We start from the raw sequence: 21,743 nt of genomic DNA, 5'->3' as shown, positions 1-21,743 counted from the left end.
CTGCCCCGGACCACCAGTTATACTGACATCAGCCCCTTCACTGCCCCGGACCACCAGTTATACTGACATCAACCCCTTCACTGCCCCGGACCACCAGTTATACTGACATCAGCCCCTTCACTGCCCCGGACCACCAGTTATAGTGACATCAACCCCTTCACTGCCCCGGACCACCAGTTATACTGACATCAACCCCTTCACTGCCCCGGACCACCAGTTATAGTGACATCAACCCCATCACTGCCCCAGACCACCAGTTATAGTGACATCAACCCCATCACTGCCCCGGACCACCAGTTATACTGACACCAACCCCTTCACTGCCCCGGACCACCAGTTATACTGACACCAACCCCTTCACTGCCCCGGACCACCAGTTATAGTGACATCAACCCCATCACTGCCCCGGACCACCAGTTATACTGACACCAACCCCTTCACTGCCCCGGACCACCAGTTATACTGACACCAACCCCTTCACTGCCCCGGACCACCAGTTATACTGACGCCAACCCCTTCACTGCCCCGGACCACCAGTTATACTGACGCCAACCCCTTCACTGTCCCGGACCACCAGTTATACTGACGCCAACCCCTTCACTGTCCCGGACCACCAGTTATACTGACATCAACCCCATCACTGCCCCGGACCACCAGTTATACTGACATCAACCCCTTCACTGCCCCGGACCACCAGTTATACTGACATCAACCCCTTCACTGCCCCGGACCACCAGTTATAGTGACATCAACCCCTTCACTGCCCCGGACCACCAGTTATACTGACACCAACCCCTTCACTGCCCCGGACCACCAGTTATACTGACATCAACCCCATCACTGCCGCGGACCACCAGTTATACTGACACCAACCCCGGACCACCAGTTATACTGACATCAGCCCCTTCACTGCCCCGGACCACCAGTTATACTGACATCAACCCCTTCACTGTCCCGGACCACCAGTTATACTGACACCAACCCCGGACCACCAGTTATACTGACATCAGCCCCTTCACTGCCCCGGACCACCAGTTATACTGACATCAGCCCCTTCACTGTCCCGGACCACCAGTTATACTGACATCAACCCCATCACTGCCCCGGACCACCAGTTATACTGACATCAACCCCTTCACTGCCCCGGACCACCAGTTATACTGACATCAACCCCTTCACTGCCCCGGACCACCAGTTATACTGACATCAACCCCTTCACTGCCCCGGACCACCAGTTATACTGACATCAACCCCTTCACTGCCCCGGACCACCAGTTATACTGACATCAACCCCTTCACTGCCCCGGACCACCAGTTATACTGACATCAACCCCTTCACTGCCCCGGACCACCAGTTATACTGACATCAACCCCTTCACTGCCCCGGACCACCAGTTATACTGACATCAACCCCTTCACTGCCCCGGACCACCAGTTATACTGACATCAACCCCATCACTGCCCCGGACCACCAGTTATACTGACATCAACCCCTTCACTGCCCCGGACCACCAGTTATAGTGACATCAACCCCATCACTGCCCCGGACCACCAGTTATAGTGACATCAACCCCTTCACTGCCCCGGACCACCAGTTATACTGACATCAACCCCTTCACTGCCCCGGACCACCAGTTATACTGACATCAACCCCATCACTGCCCCGGACCACCAGTTATACTGACATCAACCCCTTCACTGCCCCGGACCACCAGTTATACTGACATCAACCCCATCACTGCCCCGGACCACCAGTTATAGTGACATCAACCCCTTCACTGCCCCGGACCACCAGTTATACTGACATCAGCCCCTTCACTGTCCCGGACCACCAGTTATACTGACATCAACCCCTTCACTGCCCCGGACCACCAGTTATACTGACATCAACCCCATCACTGCCCCGGACCACCAGTTATACTGACATCAACCCCTTCACTGCCCCGGACCACCAGTTATACTGACATCAACCCCTTCACTGCCCCGGACCACCAGTTATACTGACATCAACCCCTTCACTGCCCCGGACCACCAGTTATACTGACATCAACCCCTTCACTGCCCCGGACCACCAGTTATACTGACATCAACCCCATCACTGCCCCGGACCACCAGTTATACTGACATCAACCCCTTCACTGCCCCGGACCACCAGTTATACTGACATCAACCCCTTCACTGCCCCGGACCACCAGTTATACTGACATCAACCCCTTCACTGCCCCGGACCACCAGTTATACTGACATCAACCCCATCACTGCCCCGGACCACCAGTTATACTGACATCAACCCCATCACTGCCCCGGACCACCAGTTATACTGACATCAACCCCTTCACTGCCCCGGACCACCAGTTATACTGACATCAACCCCATCACTGCCCCGGACCACCAGTTATAGTGACATCAACCCCATCACTGCCCCGGAACACCAGTTATACTGACACCAACCCATTTCCTAGGCCATCAAGGATTTCCTTTTACCGGTGTCATCGCCCTTGATCACCGTGAATACAGACATTAACCTATTCGCTGACCCAGGTCGTAACAGCAATCCTAGCACTACCCAAGAGCACCTGGTATACAGACTTTAACCCCTTCACTAACCATGGCCACTAGAGAGTCTAACATTAATCTCTTCACTTTCTCCACATGAACTCTTTAGTTGCCCAAGATTACGAGGGATGATGACAGTAGAAGAATCCTTTACTGTCCTGCATCTGGATACAATGTGGCTCTGTAAATCTGCTGCTGTAAATCACTGACACCCAGGACCTGTCACCCACCTTCAGCCGCCGCACTTCCAGCTTAAGCTCCGACACCTCGTCCTGCAGTTTCTCTAGATCTAAGCTGTCAAAGAAACCAGGAACATCCATCTCCTGCAGAAGGAAGATGCTGGAGGTCACACATGGCGGAGGAGCCTGGGAGGAGGTCACACATGGTGGAGGAGTCCGGGAGGAGGTCACACATGGGGGAGGAGCCCTGGAGGAGGTCACACATGGCGGAGGAGGTCACACATGGGGGAGGAGCCCTGGAGGAGGTCACACATGGGGGAGGAGCCCGGGAGGAGGTCACACATGGCGGAGGAGCCCGGGAGGAGGAGGTCACACATGGCGGAGGAGCCCGGGAGGAGGTCACACATGGCGGAGGAGCCCTGGAGAGGTCACACATGGGGGAGGAGCCCAGGAGGAGGTCACACATGGGGGAGGAGCCCGGGAGGAGGTCACACATGGCGGAGGAGCCCGGGATGAGCTCATAGATGGAGGAGGAGCCCGGGATGAGCTCACAGATGGTGGAGGAGCCCGGGATGAGCTCACAGATGGTGGAGGAGCCTGGGAGGAAGTCACCCATGGCAGAGGAGCCCGGGAGGAGGTCACACTTGGCGGAGGAGCCCCGGAGGAGGTCACACATAGGGGAGGAGCCCTGGAGTAGGTCACACATGGCGGAGGAGTCCGGGAGGAGGTCACACATGGCGGAGGAGCCCGGGAGGAGGTCACACATGGCGGAGGAGCCCAGGAGGAGGTCACACATGGGGGAGGAGCCCAGGAGGAGGTCACACGGGGGAGGAGCCCGGGAGGAGGTCACACATGGGGGAGGAGCCCGGGAAGAGGTCACACATTGCTGAGGAGCCCGGGAGGAGGTCACACATGGCGGAGGAGCCCGGGAGGAAGTCACACATGAGGGAGGAGCCCAGGAGGAGGTCACACATTGCGGAGGAGCCCGGGAGGAGGTCACACATGACGGAGGAGCCCGGGAAGAGGTCACACATGGCGGAGGAGCCCGGGAGGAGGTCACACATGGCGGAGGAGCCCTGGAGAGGTCACACATGAGGGAGGAGCCCAGGAGGAGGTCACACATGGGGGTGGAGCCCTGGAGGAGGTCACACATGGCGGAGGAGCCCGGGATGAGCTCATAGATGGAGGAGGAGCCTGGGATGAGCTCACAGATGGTGGAGGAGCCCGGGATGAGCTCAAAGATGGTGGAGGAGCCTGGGAGGAGGTCACCCATGGCAGAGGAGCCCGGGAGGAGGTCACACTTGGCGGAGGAGCCCCGGAGGAGGTCACACCTAGGGGAGGAGCCCTGGAGTAGGTCACACATGGCGGAGGAGTCCGGGAGGAGGTCACACATGGCGGAGGAGCCCGGGAGGAGGTCACACATGGCGGAGGAGCCCAGGAGGAGGTCACACATGGGGGAGGAGCCCAGGAGGAGGTCACACGGGGGAGGAGCCCGGGAGGAGGTCACACATGGGGGAGGAGCCCGGGAGGAGGTCACACATGGGGGAGGAGCCCGGGAAGAGGTCACACATTGCTGAGGAGCCCGGGAGGAGGTCACACATGGCGGAGGAGCCCAGGAGGAAGTCACACATGGGGGAGGAGCCCGGGAGGAGGTCACACATTGCGGAGGAGCCCGGGAGGAGGTCACACATGGTGGAGGAGCCCGGGAAGAGGTCACACATGATGGAGGAGCCCGGGAAGAGGTCACACATGGCGGAGGAGCCCGGGAGGAGGTCACACATGGCGGAGGAGCCCGGGAGGAGGTCACACATGGGGGAGGAGCCCTGGAGGAGGTCACACATGGCGGAGGAGCCCGGGAGGAGGTCACACTTGGCGGAGGAGCCCCGGAGGAGGTCACACATGGGGGAGGAGCCCTGGAGTAGGTCACACATGGCGGAGGAGCCCGGGAGGAGGTCACATATGGGGGAGGAGCCCTGGAGTAGGTCACACATGGCGGAGGAGCCCGGGAGGAGGTCACACATGGTGGAGGAGCCCAGGAGGAGGTCACACATGGGGGAGGAGCCCAGGAGGAGGTCACACATGGGGGAGGAGCCCAGGAGGAGGTCACAAATGGGGGAGGAGCCCGGGAAGAGGTCACACATTGCTGAGGAGCCCAGGAGGAGGTCACAAATGGGGGAGGAGCCGGGAAGAGGTCACACATTGCTGAGGAGCCCGGGAGAAGGTCACACATGGCGGAGGAGCCCGGGAGGAAGTCACACATGGGGGAGGAGCCCGGGAGGAGGTCACACATTGCGGAGGAGCCCGGGAGGAGGTCACACATGGCGGAGGAGCCCGGGAGGAGGTCACACATGGCGGAGGAGCCCAGGAGGAGGTCACACATGGCGGAGCAGCCCCTGAGGATCTGAGGTGCTAGAACTCGCCTCTTACCTTGGTGATCGGGGAATGGAAAGCACATGTGTCCAGCAAATTGGCCGCTTCATAGTGAGTAAAGAGGATAGAGCTGGAGTCCAGACCGGCATCATCCAGCTCATCCTGGAGACCGTCACGGAGGGCCTGAAGGAAATCTGAGGGAAGGAGGACAGGAACCAGAGCTGAGAATGGTGACAGCAGCACAGAGCATTTCAGGAGGACAGCGGACTAATCTCATGGGATGATAGGACAAGAGCCATGAAGGTCATTCAAAACCCCCAGTAGCATATGTAAAGTAAATTCTGCAGTGTTGTGTATTGTCCTCACACTCCTGTGCAGTGCTCTGTGCAGCCAGTGTTATGTATTGTCCTCACACTGCTGTGCAGTGCTCTCTACAGCCAGTGTTATGTATTGTCCTCACACTGCTGTGATGTGCTCTCTGCAGCCAGTGTTATGTATTGTCCTCACACTGCTGTGCAGTGCTCTCTGCAGCCAGTGTTATGTATTGTCCTCACACTGCTGTGCTGTGCTCTCTACAGCCAGTGTTATGTATTGTCCTCACACTGCTGTACTCTCTGCAGCCAGTGTTATGTATTGTCCTCACACTGCTGTGATGTGCTCTCTGCAGCCAGTGTTATGTATTGTCCTCATACTGCTGTGATGTGCTCTCTGCAGCCAGTGTTATGTATTGTCCTCACACTGCTGTGCTGTGCTCTCTGCAGCCAGTGTTATGTATCGTCCTCACACTGCTGTGCTGTACTCTCTGCAGCCAGTGTTATGTATCGTCCTCACACTGCTGTGATGTGCTCTCTGCAGCCAGTGTTATGTATTGTCCTCACACTGCTGTGATGTGCTCTCTGTAGCCAGTGTTATGTATCGTCCTCACACTGCTGTGCTGTGCTCTCTGCAGCCAGTGTTATGTATCGTCCTCACACTGCTGTGCTGTGCTCTCTGCAGCCAGTGTTATGTATCGTCCTCACACTGCTGTGATGTGCTCTCTGCAGCCAGTGTTATGTATTATCCTCACACTGCTGTGCTGTACTCTCTGCAGCCAGTGTTATGTATCGTCCTCACACTGCTGTGATGTGCTCTCTGCAGCCAGTGTTATGTATTGTCCTCACAATGCTGTGATGTGCTCTCTGCAGCCAGTGTTATGTATTATCCTCACACTGCTGTGCTGTACTCTCTGCAGCCAGTGTTATGTATCGTCCTCACACTGCTGTGATGTGCTCTCTGCAGCCAGTGTTATGTATTGTCCTCACACTGCTGTGATGTGCTCTCTGCAGCCAGTGTTATGTATTGTCCTCACAATGCTGTGATGTGCTCTCTGCAGCCAGTGTTATGTATCGTCCTCACACTGCTGTGCAGTGCTCTCTGCAGCCGGTGTTATGTATTGTCCTCACACTGCTGTGATGTGCTCTCTGCAGCCAGTGTTATGTATTGCCCTCACACTGCTGTGATGTGCTCTCTGCAGCCAGTGTTATGTATCGTCCTCACACTGCTGTGATGTGCTCTCTGCAGCCAGTGTTATGTATTGTCCTCACACTGCTGTGATGTGCTCTCTGTAGCCAGTGTTATGTATTGTCCTCACACTGCTGTGATGTGCTCTCTGCAGCCAGTGTTATGTATTGTCCTCACACTGCTGTGCTGTGCTCTCTGCAGCCAGTGTTATGTATTGTCCTCATACTGCTGTGCTGTACTCTCTGCAGCCAGTGTTATGTATCGCCCTCACACTGCTGTGATGTGCTCTCTGCAGCCAGTGTTATGTATCGTCCTCACACTGCTGTGATGTGCTCTCTGCAGCCAGTGTTATGTATTGTCCTCACACTGCTGTGATGTGCTCTCTGCAGCCGGTGTTATGTATTATCCTCACACTGCTGTGATGTGCTCTCTGTAGCCAGTGTTATGTATTGTCCTCACACTGCTGTGATGTGCTCTCTGCAGCCAGTGTTATGTATTGTCCTCACACTGCTGTGATGTGCTCTCTGCAGCCAGTGTTATGTATTGTCCTCACACTGCTGTGATGTGCTCTCTGCAGCCGGTGTTATGTATTATCCTCACACTGCTGTGATGTGCTCTCTGCAGCCAGTGTTATGTATTGTCCTCACACTGCTGTGCAGTGCTCTCTGCAGCCAGTGTTATGTATTGTCCTCACACTGCTGTGATGTGCTCTCTGCAGCCAGTGTTATGTATTATCCTCACACTGCTGTGATGTGCTCTCTGCAGCCAGTGTTATGTATTGTCCTCACACTGCTGTGATGTGCTCTCTGCAGCCAGTGTTATGTATTGTCCTCACACTGCTGTGATGTGCTCTCTGTAGCCAGTGTTATGTATTGTCCTCACACTGCTGTGATGTGCTCTCTGTAGCCAGTGTTATGTATTGTCCTCACACTGCTGTGATGTGCTCTCTGCAGCCAGTGTTATGTATTGTCCTCACACTGCTGTGATGTGCTCTCTGCAGCCAGTGTTATGTATTGTCCTCACACTGCTGTGATGTGCTCTCTGTAGCCAGTGTTATGTATTGTCCTCACACTGCTGTGATGTGCTCTCTGCAGCCAGTGTTATGTATTATCCTCACAATGCTGTGATGTGCTCTCTGCAGCCAGTGTTATGTATTGTCCTCACACTGCTGTGATGTGCTCTCTGCAGCCAGTGTTATGTATTGTCCTCACACTGCTGTGATGTGCTCTCTGCAGCCAGTGTTATGTATTGTCCTCACACTGCTGTGATGTGCTCTCTGTAGCCAGTGTTATGTATTGTCCTCACACTGCTGTGATGTGCTCTCTGTAGCCAGTGTTATGTATTGTCCTCACACTGCTGTGATGTGCTCTCTGCAGCCAGTGTTATGTATCGTCCTCACACTGCTGTGATGTGCTCTCTGCAGCCAGTGTTATGTATCGTCCTCACACTGCTGTGATGTGCTCTCTGCAGCCAGTGTTATGTATTGTCCTCACACTGCTGTGATGTGCTCTCTGCAGCCAGTGTTATGTATTATCCTCACACTGCTGTGATGTGCTCTCTGCAGCCAGTGTTATGTATTGTCCTCACACTGCTGTGATGTGCTCTCTGCAGCCAGTGTTATGTATTGTCCTCACACTGCTGTGCAGTGCTCTCTGCAGCCAGTGTTATGTATTGTCCTCACACTGCTGTGCTGTGCTCTCTACAGCCAGTGTTATGTATTGTCCTCACACTGCTGTGCTGTGCTCTCTGCAGCCAGTGTTATGTATCGTCCTCACACTGCTGTGATGTGCTCTCTGCAGCCAGTGTTATGTATTGTCCTCACACTGCTGTGATGTGCTCTCTGCAGCCAGTGTTATGTATTATCCTCACACTGCTGTGTTGTACTCTCTGTTGCAGTGTTATGTGTTGTACTCACACTGCTGTGCTTTAAGCTCCCTGCAGCCAGTGTTATGTATTTGCCTGGAGAGTTGTGTAATCAGACATTTCTGTATGTTGTTAGTAGCAGCAGGACTGTGATATATGGATTTATATTCCAGGAGTTTAGTAAAAGCTGTAGCTCAATTCTTGTTGGACATAATTTAATGCAGATGGGAGGGGCTATAGAGCACAGTGCACAGCAGTGTGAGGACACACCCTCAGAAGTGGAATGTGCTTCGTTGCTGGGCCTGTGCCGTATGTGCTGTATAATCAGGGCTGTAGATACCCCCGGAGGGGCACATATACCCACCCCCATACGCCACGGTGCCCTGGCAGTCTGTGATCAGGCCCTGGCGCAGTTCTCTCCTCTTCTCATCTGACACGTCCATCCCCAGGAACTGCAGGACCTGCAATACCAGCGCAGCAATCACATGGGGTACAGGACCCACACTCCACTCATCCGAAATCTGACGCAGCTCTGGATGTGACTAGAGAAGAAGATAGGGATCACTTACCAGATCCAGCTTTTCCTCTTTGATCCGGACATGGGGGTCTAAGGAGACTTTCTGCTTGTTCCCTGCGGATGTTCGGTGATTTGGCGGAGACACTGGAGCTGCGGGATGTGGCATAAATTATCCTATAAACCTCCTCCCTGACCCTATAGACAACCCCAAGGTGTAATATGGGGGTATCTGCTGCCCGGGACTGTACCTTATAGGGGCATTCACAAGATCAACATCTGGGGAGGGGCTTAGTGGAAGGGGTGGGGCTTGGCATTAGGGGGAGGGATTTGATGTAACGGCACTAATCCATTCTGGAGACGTCACAATGGGTCACATGACACATGTGATATTATAATGACAGGCATCCACCTACCTGATATGGTAAGTTCCGGGGGGCAAATATCGGGGGATGAAGAAGGCACATTATTTTCATGTCGGCACTAAAAAAAAAATCACCAATGCAAACATGAGGTATGTTGTTTCCTTGCTAGCAGAGGGGGCACTTACTTATTGGGAGTGGGTGGGGGGGGGCAAAGGGTGGAGAAAGCCCCATAAGATGTTTGTGATGGCCACCAACACTCTACAATGGTAAATGGAGAATATGGACCCTTCTCACCTCTGGAGACCGGACGTGGACCTTAAGTCTACATGGGGCCAGTCCATTTCCCATCATCCTGTGCTGTAGTGAGGAAGAACTACTGGATCCGGAGACGCTGGGGATGCGGCCCGTATTTGGAATGAAGGACACGTCTGTGCAGCTGTCCTGTCTTAGAAGAAGGATGAACAGTGTGATGAGGGGGATGTAAAGATTTCAAGATCATGGCCTCCACGTATCCAACCTCTTATGGTCCAGCCATTGCTCTGGATCACTAGGTCCTCCACTCACCTAAATCGGGCCCGGGCCAGGATGCGTTTGGCTTCTTCATTGGTGACTCCAATCATTGAGTCCTTGTTGATGGACAATAGTTGGTCTCCTGATCGCAGTCGTCCATCCTAGAAAGTAAGTATGAGGTGAAGATGGTTGAGGAGCATTAGGAAGACGTCTGCTGTTCTCCAAGAAGAGAGATACATCCACCAGGTACAGACGCTCCACCAACCCTTTCCTTAGCCCATTAGGGTTGATGGTTTGGGTCATACGTGGTGATATTTGCCTAATCCTTAGCCTGGATTTTCAGTAACATTAGCTCTGACTCCCATTGCTGTAGCTCTTGAGGTTCTCCAAAACCTAAACCTGACTTTAACCCTAAAGTAGTTCTCAACTCTAGGCCTAACCCGACCCTATGGATGTCCAACGCTCGAGATATGGCTGAACCCTACACTTGCCCCCATTTCTAGGTGCAGCTTTAGAAGTTTCCAAATACTTAGGCCTGGCCCAACCCTAACGTAGTCATTAACTCCGAACATGATTGAACCGTACGGTTGTCCCCAGTTCTAAGTGTGGCTTGAGTTCTGATGTTTCTCGAAAGCCTAGGACTGAGGATTACAATTGTCCTTGACATCATCAGACTTTCTTACCCGAAAGCCGTCTCCATCCGGTAGCACCTCCTGCACATAGACCATGGGCCCTTCCTGACGATTAGATCCTCCGCCGATCACCAGACCCAATCCTGTAGATTTATGTATGGAAATGTTCTGGACCCCTAAGTCACTGAGAGAAGAACAGAAGAAATTATCATCATTACTAATAATTTTCCCAAGAAATCTTCATATCTCACAGACGTCCACATTACCTCGCGGTGGAGTATGAAGACACTCCGCTGCTGCCACCAAACTGGCTATGAGAGCTGGCCGGACTTAGGAGCAAAGGACTCTGGGAACGCGAGGACGACTCGGAGGAGGTGCTCTCCAGGTACCGGCCTGCGATACATGGAAACAAGGAGAAGATGTACAATGTCCTCCTACCCCATAGATCCACATATCTCCAGGATCAGTGGTGGAACATGAAGCTGATGGGACCCCAGGGCAAAATCTGTGCCGTCTGACACTGACTATAATATATGGTTTATGGTACAAGTCTTCTCATATAGGAAAGTGACACCTTGTGGGCCCCCTTAGCCTTTTGGGACTGGTTGCAACCGCACCCTCTACATTCCCTCAAGTTACACCCTTGTCCATGATATATAATCTTATACTCACTGCTGTGCATTATGGGGGAACTCCGGGAAGATCCAGTGTCACTATGAGAACTGCACTTCTCCAACAGTTCAGAGAATTCCTTCCTGAAACAACACAATACAGACAATCTATATAATACTGCCCCCTATGTAAAGGAATATAACTGTCAGGGTCCGTGAGGTTGTGGATCCTCTGAACCACTGCGGACGATGGCACAAGCCACTACCTGGGACCGGAGTCTAAGTGGTACCCGGTTTTCACCAGAGCCCGTCGCAAAGCGGGTTAGACAAGCTGCGGCGTGGTACCACCAGGTCGTTCCACAGGCGTGACTTGTCCGCAGTGGCAGCCAAGGTTGAGGTACAGAAACGGCAGGCAATCTCGTAGTCGGGGACAGGCAGGAGGTCAAGACAGGCAGCACAGGTTCGGAGTCAGGGACGTAGCAACAGGTCAGGGCAGGCGGCAAAGGAGCGATGTCAGAAACGGAACCAGGGTCACAACGGGTATTCACAAGAAGAGCACAAGGCATCAGAAAAGCTTTCTCTAGGGCGCAAGGCACGAAGATCCGGCAGGGGCTTGCAGGAAGAGGCAGGCTTAAATAGATTCTGCCAAAATGGCCAGCGCCAATTAATGGCGCACTGGTCCTTTAAATTTAGAGAAGTGACCGCGCGCGCCCTAGCATTCGGGACCGCGCGCGCACGGCGGCAGGGAGCGAGCCGGGAGCCGGGGAAGGTAAGCAGCGCTGGCGGCGCGCTGGCGGGGGCAGGGAAGCACGGGTAAGCCCGCGACCCGCGATATGGGCCACGGGACCACCCGTGACAATAACTACTATAATACTGCCCCCTATGTACAGGAATATAACTACTATAATACTGCCCCCTATGTACAAGAATATAACTACTATAATACTGCCCCCTATGTACAAGAATATAACTACTATAATACTGCCTCCTATGTACAGGAATATAACTACTATAATACTGCCCCCTATGTACAGGAATATAACTACTATAATACTGCCCCCTATGTACAGGAATATAACTACTATAATACTGCCCCCTATGTACAGGAATATAACTACTATAATACTGCCCCCTATGTACAAGAATATAACTACTATAATACTGCCCTCTATGTACAAGAATATAACTACTATAATACTGCCCCCTATGTACAGGAATATAACTACTATAATACTGTCCCCTATGTACAAGACTATAACTACTATTATACTGCCCCCTATGTACAGGAATATAACTACTATAATACTGTCCCCTATGTACAAAAATATAACTACTATTATACTGCCCCCTATGTACAGGAATATAACTACTATAATACTGCCCCCTATGTACAGGAATATAACTACTATAATACTGCCCCCTATGTACAAGACTATAACTACTATTATACTGCCCCCTATGTACAGGAATATAACTACTATAATACTGTCCCCTATGTACAAAAATATAACTACTATTATACTGCCCCCTATGTACAGGAATATAACTACTATAATACTGCCCCCTATGTACAAGAATATAACTACTATAATACTGCCCCCTATGTACAGGAATATAACTACTATAATACTGCCCCCTATGTACAAGACTATAACTACTATAATACTGCCCCCTATGTACAGGAATATAACTACTATAATACTGCCCCCTATGTACAGGAATATAACTACTATAATACTGCCCCCTATGTACAAGAATATAACTACTATAATACTACCCCTATGTACAAGAATATAACTACTATAATACTGCCCCCTATGTACAAGAATATAACTACTATAATACTGCCCCCTTTGTACTGGAATATAACTACTATAATACTACCCCTATGTACAAGAATATAACTACTATAATACTGCCCCCTATGTACAAGAATATAACTACTATAATACTGCCCCCTATGTACAGGAATATAACTACTATAATACTGCCCCCTATGTACAAGACTATAACTACTATAATACTGCCCCCTATGTACAGGAATATAACTACTATAATACTGCCCCCTATGTACAGGAATATAACTACTATAATACTGCCCCCTATGTACAAGAATATAACTACTATAATACTACCCCTATGTACAAGAATATAACTACTATAATACTGCCCCCTATGTACAAGAATATAACTACTATAATACTGCCCCCTTTGTACTGGAATATAACTACTATAATACTACCCCCTATGTACAAGAATATAACTACTATAATACAAGAATATAACTACTATAATACTGCCCCCATGTACAAGAATATAACTACTATAATACTGCCCCCTATGTACAGGAATATAACTACTATAATACTGCCCCTTATGTACAGGAATATAACTACTATAATACTGACCCCTATGTACAGGAATATAACTACTATAATACTGCCCCCTATGTACAGGAATATAACTACTATAATACTACCCCTATGTACAAGAATATAACTACTATAATACTGCCCCTATGTACAAGAATATAACTACTATAATACTGCCCCCTATGTACAAGAATATAACTACTATAATGCTGCCCCTATGTACAGGAATATAACTACTATAATACTGCCCCCTATGTACAGGAATATAACTACTATAATACTGCCCCCTATGTACAAGAATATAACTACTATAATACTGCCCCCTATGTACAAGAATAGAACTACTATAATACTGCCCCCTATGTACAGGAATATAACTACTATAATACTGCCCCCATGTACAAGAATATAACTACTATAATACTGCCCCCTATGTACAGGAATATAACTACTATAATACTGCCCCTTATGTACAGGAATATAACTACTATAATACTGACCCCTATGTACAGGAATATAACTACTATAATACTGCCCCCTATGTACAGGAATATAACTACTATAATACTACCCCTATGTACAAGAATATAACTACTATAATACTGCCCCTATGTTCAAGAATATAACTACTATAATACTGCCCCCTATGTACAAGAATATAACTACTATAATGCTGCCCCTATGTACAGGAATATAACTACTATAATACTGCCCCCTATGTACAGGAATATAACTACTATAATACTGCCCCCTATGTACAAGAATATAACTACTATAATACTGCCCCCTATGTACAAGAATAGAACTACTATAATACTGCCCCCTATGTACAGGAATATAACTACTATAATACTGCCCCCTATGTACAAGAATATAACTACTATAATACTGCCCCCTATGTACAGGAATATAACTACTATAATACTGCCCCTATGTACAAGAATATAACTACTATAATACTGCCCCCTATGTACAAGAATATAACTGCTATAATACTGCCCCCTATGTACAGGAATATAACTACTATAATACTGCCCCCTATGTACAAGAATATAACTACTATAATACTGCCCCCTATGTACAAGAATATAACTACTATAATACTGCCCCCTATGTACAAGAATATAACTACTATAATACTGCTCCCTATGTACAGGAATATAACTCCTATAATACTGCCCCGATGTACAAGAATATAACTACTATAATACTGCCCCCTATGTACAAGAATATAACTGCTATAATACTGCCCCCTATGTACAAGAATATAACTACTATAATACTGCCTCCTATGTACAGGAATATAACTACTATAATACTGCCCCTATGTACAAGAATATAACTACTATAATACTTCCCCCTATGTACAAGAATATAACTACTATAATACTGCTCCCTATGTACAGGAATATAACTACTATAATACTGACCCTATGTACAGGAATATAACTACTATAATACTGCCTCCTATGTACAGGAATATAACTACTATAATACTGCCCCTATGTACAGGAATATAACTACTATAATACTGCCCCCTATGTACAGGAATATAACTACTATAATACTGCCCCTATGTACAAGAATATAACTACTATAATACTGCCCCCTATGTACAGGAATATAACTACTATAATACTGCCCCTATGTATAGGAATATAACTACTATAATACTGCCCCCTATGTACAGGAATATAACTACTATAATACTGCCCCTATGTACAAGAATATAACTACTATAATACTGCCCCCTATGTACAAGAATATAACTGCTATAATACTGCCCCCTATGTATAACACATATATCCTCTCTGGGTGCAGGGGATGTAGTTATCTCTGTACATCTGGCAGTAGATCGGTGCGGTGGAGCGGATTACACCCGGGGGGTCGGTCTGTCTCTAGGATAATGACTTTGGGAGTTTATCTTATATTCTCTGTGTATTACGATCGCTTCGGCCTCTCTATTCTTTATCTCTTTCTATAACAGGATTTTCTAGATAAATGGATCATTTTTTTTCTGAAATTGTTCTGTAATTCGGTCACCAGGAGTTCCAGGGTCTAAGCTGTCGTGAGTTTAGGGTTTCTATTGAGTCGTGAGATCCAGGGGTCCCAGAACAGGGAGTAATTCCCCAACTCTGACACAGATCCTCAGTCATGTGACAACTAAGCTCCTCCCATGTGACAAAAACTTAGAAATAGCACACATTGGGGCAGATTTATTTACCCAGTCCGTTCGCGATCCAGCGGCGCGTTCTCTGCGCTGGATTCGGGTCCAGCCGGGATTCATTAAGGCAGTTCCTCCGCCGTCCACCAGGTGGCGCTGCTGCGCTGAAAAGCATCTGAACGCGCCGGAGTTCACCGGGCCAGACCAAGTGAAGGTAAGCGCGTCCCAAGCGACACATTTCTTTTTTTAAATGCGGCGGTTTTTCCGAATCCGTCGGGTTTTCGCTCGGCCACGCCCCAGATTTCCGTCGCGTGCATGCCGGCGCCGATGCGCCACAATCCGATCGCGTGCGCCAAAATCCCGGGGCAATACAGGGCAAATCGGTGCAAATCGGAAATATTCGGGTAACACGTCGGGAAAACGCGAATCGGGCCCTTAGTAAATGACCCCCAATGTGATGATGGGGGATGTGTGAGGTCATGTGGTGGACTCTCGAGACCAGATGTCACCATGTGCAGAGGCACAACATGAAGAGTATTAGACGCCCGTCTTCTAGTAAGTCTCCAAATCCATGACACGGTGACCTGAATGGAGAGGTCTCCCGCTGTGTCATGTCTCTATCCTACCAGGGCTGGAGTTATCTCAGCTTAGAGTCAGGCTCAATCATCAGGTTCACTAATGTGCTGTCTCAGGTAGACCACCTAGGTCACTGTAGAGGTGGACGGACAAAAGTAGACTTTGGGGCTTGATGTCCACAGAGATCTTGGTTGATACTAAAACTTTACGGACAATCCCCCATCTGGAGGGACTAGGGTTGACCTTCGGAGGTCTAAAACTCCATCATTCCATCAGGAACAGTGCCACCAATTGTGACCCAACATGTTTGAGCTCCAACCTCCGTTGATGGTTCACCAGTAATATTTGTTTCTTCTGGAAGTCTCTATTTACCTCCTACCTTGATTTCCTAGGAAAGCCACATGATAGATGGTCTGGAGAACAGACAAAAAGTTGGCCGGCCATGGCTAAGTAGGTCTACCAGTAATCTTTGTGTCCATGATGCTTATGGAACCATCTATGAAGTTCCATCCTTGATTTTCTAGTAAAGTTTCATCATTTAACCAGACTACACCAAAATAACCATCTAAAAAAAATCAGACAAAAAGTTTTCCAGACCTGGCTTCATCATCTCGGGCAATGAGGAGACGCATGTAGCCGGTAGCAGATGCCATCCGTAAAATGTCCACAGCTCTGCCAGAGAAAGGTCAACAAATCAGCGCTAGGGCTGGACACATGAAAATTGACAACTTGACTGTGCCGTAACTCACCTGTCATTGGAGATTCCGAGGAGACTTTCTCCGTTGACTTCCAGAATCTGATCTCCAGGTTGCAGACGGCCTGAAGAAATTATAATTAAAGATGAAATCAGCCACCGTGGCCTTTAAAGATCATGCAAAACCCACCAGACAATTATGGATGAAGTGTTGAGAACATTACTAGAAGCATTGGTGGAAATTGTGGCCCAAAGGGATGATGGAGAATGGGAGTGGCCACTTCTGGATGAAGATTGTTTAAAAGGCTTGGAGTGGAAACAGCTGGCAGTAGGTGATGGCAAGGAGCTGTATAGGACATTCATGACCGAGTATGACCGGCAAAGGACTACTACTGACTAGTGGCAACCACTGTATAATCCTAATGAGTGGTGTCCACCACAACATGACTCTAACGACTGGTGTCCACCAAGATATTGCCCTAATGACTGGTGTCCACAAAGATATGACCCAATGACTGGTTTCCACAAAGATATGACCCTAAAGACCGGTTTTCACCACTGTATGACCCTAATGACTGATATCCACCGGTGTCATACTCTAATAACTGGTGTGCACCACAATATGACCCTAAAGACTGGTGTCCACCACTTATGACCCTAAAGACTGGTGTCCACCACTGTATGACCCTAAAGACTGGTGTCCACCACTGTATGACCCTAAAGACTGGTGACCATCACAGTATGACCCTAAAGACTGGAGTCCACCACTTATGACCCTAAAGACTGGAGTCCACCACTTATGACCTTAAAGACTGGTCTCCACCACTGTATGACCCTATTGACTGGTGTCCACCACTGTATGACCCTAATGACTGGTGTCCACCACTTATGACCCTAAAGACTGGTGTCCACCACTGTATGACCCTAAAGACTGGTGTCCACCACTGTATGACCCTAAAGACTGGTGTCCACCACTGTATGACCCTAAAGACTGGTGACCATCACAGTATGACCCTAAAGACTCATGTCCACTACAATATGACCCTAATGACTGGTCTCCACCACTGTATGACCCTAATGACTGGTGTCCACCACTGTATGACCCTAATGACTCATGTCCACTACAATATGACCCTAATGACTGGTCTCCACCACTGTATGACCCTAATGACTGGTCTCCACCACTGTATGACCCTAAAGACTGGTGTCCACCACTGTATGACCCTAATGACTCATGTCCACTACAATATGACCCTAATGACTGGTCTCCACCACTGTATGACCCTAATGACTGGTCTCCACCACTCTATGACCCTAAAGACTGGTCTCCACCACTGTATGACCCTAATGACTGGTCTCCACCACTGTATGACCCTAATGACTGGTCTCCACCACTGTATGACCCTAATGACTGGTCTCCATCACTGTATGACCCTAAAGACTCGTCTCCACCATTATATGACCCTAAAGATTGATGGCTACAACTATAAAGCCCTAATGACTTATGGCCAACAAAATACAACCCTTATGACTGGTGGCCACCATTTTAGGACCCCAATGTCTTTTGGCAAGCAATATAGTAGACTAAGAGTTGTTGCCACTTAACAACTGGTTTATGAGATTGTGGACAAGAAATAGACACTGGAAGATCTGGAGAAGGAAACATGGAGACACAAGCTCCTCCTACCATCAGAATAGGCGACTCCACCCGGAAGGATTCTCTTGACATAAACTCCATATTCTTCTCTACAGAATTCCCGTAATCCTCCAATCACCTTGATTCCTGTGGAACACATTTAGGAGTTAGGATTCTGGGCTACACCAGGGATGATGGATGACGGATGGATAGATGTTGGTCCCCATCCCCTCCTTCGCTTCGTTCTTTCTCTTCCTGATTTCCATTTTAATTTTCCGATCCGTCGCTCAATTGCGGTAATGGTCTCATATTTCCCCGAAATCTCACAAATCCTCTTAGGGGGAGGGGGGCTAAATCCAGAGTGATTACAGCTGGGGGCGATTGCTGTACATGACGGGCTCTGGAAGCCCCCAATCCTAAATACTATGGAGATGCTTATTATTCAAGGGCACCGCGACCTGTCAGCGGCTTATACAGCTGGAGAGCACAGAGATCCCTGGAGCCGCCTCCTCCAGTGCTGCCATGTACCTGAGCCGACCCGCAAGCTACACCCCTGCATGTGTCAGTCTTTACTGTGGCTCTGACATTCAGTTCATAAACTGTGAGGCTGCATAGGTGATAATCAGTATGGATACAGGCAGCAACCTACAGCTGCTCCTCAGGGGCGGGCCCTGGCTGCACAGTGCACCACCCTCATTGGCCTGTAGAGGGCACAAAGACATGAAGGAGCTGTCAAGTTATGTAGACTCCTAGTTTATGTATCCTGCTGGGATGACACAGGGGTCACCTAGGTGTGACAGCTGCCTCTGCACATCCTGCAGCCCCCCTCCCACCCCAATGTTTTTGGGTTGACCCTGGGTTAGGAGAAGATATGGAGATACATCACCCAGTCCATTGACGCAGTCATTGAATTCCATGCAGTAGACAGTTCGATCCATTCCGTACGGACCCATTAATGTCCTGCAAACACAGAACCAATAGGGAGTTAGATATTCCATTAATATTCCAAGAGAATAATGAAGGGTAAACAGCGCCCCTACAGGAAAAATAGAGCTACGAGCCAACGGTCCTGGTTGGAGCTTTTATATAACATAATAAACTACATTTTCCTGCAGCCGCCACTAGAGGCGCTCTCTGCAAGGATTCTATAGTAGTTGTATTCATTTACATGGACTTAGCTCCCCCTAGTGGTGGCATTAGACATAGGATTGGCAAAAAAATAGGATTTTATCACTTAAAGCCAGTGTATTGTCCCTGCAAAGATGTGTAATCAGACTGTGGTGTGAGTAGGACTGTGATATATGGATTAATATTCCAGGATTGTAGCTCTAGAGGTGTGTCCTCACACTGCTGTGCTCTCTGAAGACAGCAGATCTCTGGAGATGTGTGTTATTACAACAGGACTATAAAATGTGGATTTATTACTATATATATTATTCAAAGAAAAGAAAAGGGACTATATAGTAGGCAGACTATTCAAGGCAGAGAGAGAACAGCAGTGTGAGGATATGAAGCTGCAGTCCTGGAATATAAATCCATATAGCACTGTCCTGTTCTACTAACATCTCTCCAGGGACAATACCTAACACTCGCTGCAGGGAGCACAGCAGTGTGAGATATGTTTACACATCTCTCCAGGGACAATATATAACACTGGCTACATGGCACAGCAGTGTGAGGACACATATCCAGCACTACAATCCTGGAATATAAATCCATATATCACAGTCCTGCTGCTACTAACAATATACACAGAAGTCCAATTACACATGTCTCCAGGGACAACCCATAACACTGGCTACAGAGAGCACAGAGAACAGCAGTGTCTCTCCAGGGACAATACATAACACTGGCTACAGAGCACAGCAGTGTGAGGACACATCCCCAGCGCTACGATCCTGGAATATAAATCCATATATCACAGTCCTGCTGCTACAACAACATACACAAAGGTCTGATTACACATCTGTCCAAGGACAATACATAACACTGGCTACAGACAGCACAGAGCACAGCAGTGTGAGGTCTGATTACACATCTCTCCAGGGATAAGTGTCCGTGGTGACACCTGCTGATGGTTTCCTTCCTTTATGTAGTGTATGTGAGGACTGACACTCATATTTGTACAGACATGTTATAACCTTCACACCTCCTTATGGATTCGGAAACTTGTAATAATGTAATTATTAAACATTAAAAATAATGTAAATGAAAATATTATAAAATGAATTCAAATAAAATAAAAACTAAATTAAAATTCATAAATCAATTATAATACTGCAGAACATTACACAGCGCCCGGCACCATAAACTCCCCTGGGTATAACCTCCGGCACCCGGGTCCTGTGGTTCTGGCAGGGGCTGAAAAATTGGGTTTCAAAGACAGAAAGAACATCCCCTGAACCCTCCCTCTAATCGGATCCACATTTGGAACTTGAAGAATTAAAAGAAACATTTCCGGAATCCTCCGGGCAACAAAGTATCGCGCCTCACCTGCTGATCATCATGGCTCCTTTACAGAACACGGACACGGACGGCATCCTCCTGCGCTGCCACCAGGGACGAGTGTGGAAGGAGAGGGCGAGCGGGCGCCTGTGTGCGGGGGGGAGGGCGCGTCACGTGAGAGCCACTAAATGGGTCACTGTAATCTGTGCCAGTCAGCGGGCAGCCCCGGGATAGTCACAGCGTCCGCCATCTCATCTCCGGACCCTGCTATGAGGCGGCACCGGGGGGCACGGACTCCGATCTAATCACATCTGCATCCATCTATGGCTTAATCCGCCTCCACAGAATCCTCAGGATGTTATAGATACAGCCACACTACCAATTACACATAATACCGCCATACGCTGTATCAATAATGCCACTGTATACCATAGAGTATCCGAATACATGACTAGACATCCCTCTTATTAATACCGTAGTGTAACGATTGACTTATACTGCCATAATATGCAATAATAACACCAGTATAAGGGGTATAAATAATACCGCCATACGCTGTATCAATAATGCCACTGTATACCATAGAGTATCCGAATACATGACTAGACATCCCTCTTATTAATACCGTAGTGTAACGATTGACTTATGCCGCCATAATATGCAATAATAACACCAGCATAAGGGGTATAAATAATACCGCCATACGCTGTATCATTATTGCCACTGTATACCATAGAGTATCCGAATACATGACTA

General features: G+C 48.8%; 1 protein-coding gene across 2 annotated transcripts in view; it reads right to left on the bottom strand.

The window, feature by feature from the left end:
• Positions 1 to 21,743, bottom strand: part of LOC140074705 (syntaxin-binding protein 4-like) — a 41,476-nt gene that overhangs the window by 3,222 nt on the left and 16,511 nt on the right. The window contains exons 1-15 of one of the 2 annotated variants that reach the window (XM_072119802.1): positions 21,036 to 21,289; positions 19,429 to 19,502; positions 18,594 to 18,689; positions 16,962 to 17,031; positions 16,810 to 16,884; positions 11,162 to 11,244; positions 10,756 to 10,882; positions 10,541 to 10,673; positions 9,912 to 10,018; positions 9,642 to 9,792; positions 9,399 to 9,465; positions 9,038 to 9,135; positions 8,833 to 8,929; positions 5,163 to 5,299; positions 2,787 to 2,879 (exon numbers count right to left, since the gene is read on the bottom strand). In XM_072119802.1, the coding sequence (XP_071975903.1) occupies positions 2,787 to 2,879; positions 5,163 to 5,299; positions 8,833 to 8,929; positions 9,038 to 9,135; positions 9,399 to 9,465; positions 9,642 to 9,792; positions 9,912 to 10,018; positions 10,541 to 10,673; positions 10,756 to 10,882; positions 11,162 to 11,244; positions 16,810 to 16,884; positions 16,962 to 17,031; positions 18,594 to 18,689; positions 19,429 to 19,502; positions 21,036 to 21,082 (1,455 nt within the window). In that variant the 5' untranslated portion in view covers positions 21,083 to 21,289. Of the gene's footprint in view, positions 1 to 2,786; positions 2,880 to 5,162; positions 5,300 to 8,832; positions 8,930 to 9,037; positions 9,136 to 9,398; positions 9,466 to 9,641; positions 9,793 to 9,911; positions 10,019 to 10,540; positions 10,674 to 10,755; positions 10,883 to 11,161; positions 11,245 to 16,809; positions 16,885 to 16,961; positions 17,032 to 18,593; positions 18,690 to 19,428; positions 19,503 to 21,035; positions 21,290 to 21,743 lie in introns of those variants that run through there. The other variant, XM_072119801.1, reaches the window with a different exon arrangement.

The sequence above is a fragment of the Engystomops pustulosus genome, chromosome 8 (assembly GCF_040894005.1).
Source record: "Engystomops pustulosus chromosome 8, aEngPut4.maternal, whole genome shotgun sequence".
NCBI lineage: Eukaryota > Metazoa > Chordata > Amphibia > Anura > Leptodactylidae > Engystomops > Engystomops pustulosus.
The sequence above is the reverse complement of the archived record's forward strand: the minus strand, read 5'-3'. Positions and strand labels throughout refer to the sequence as shown.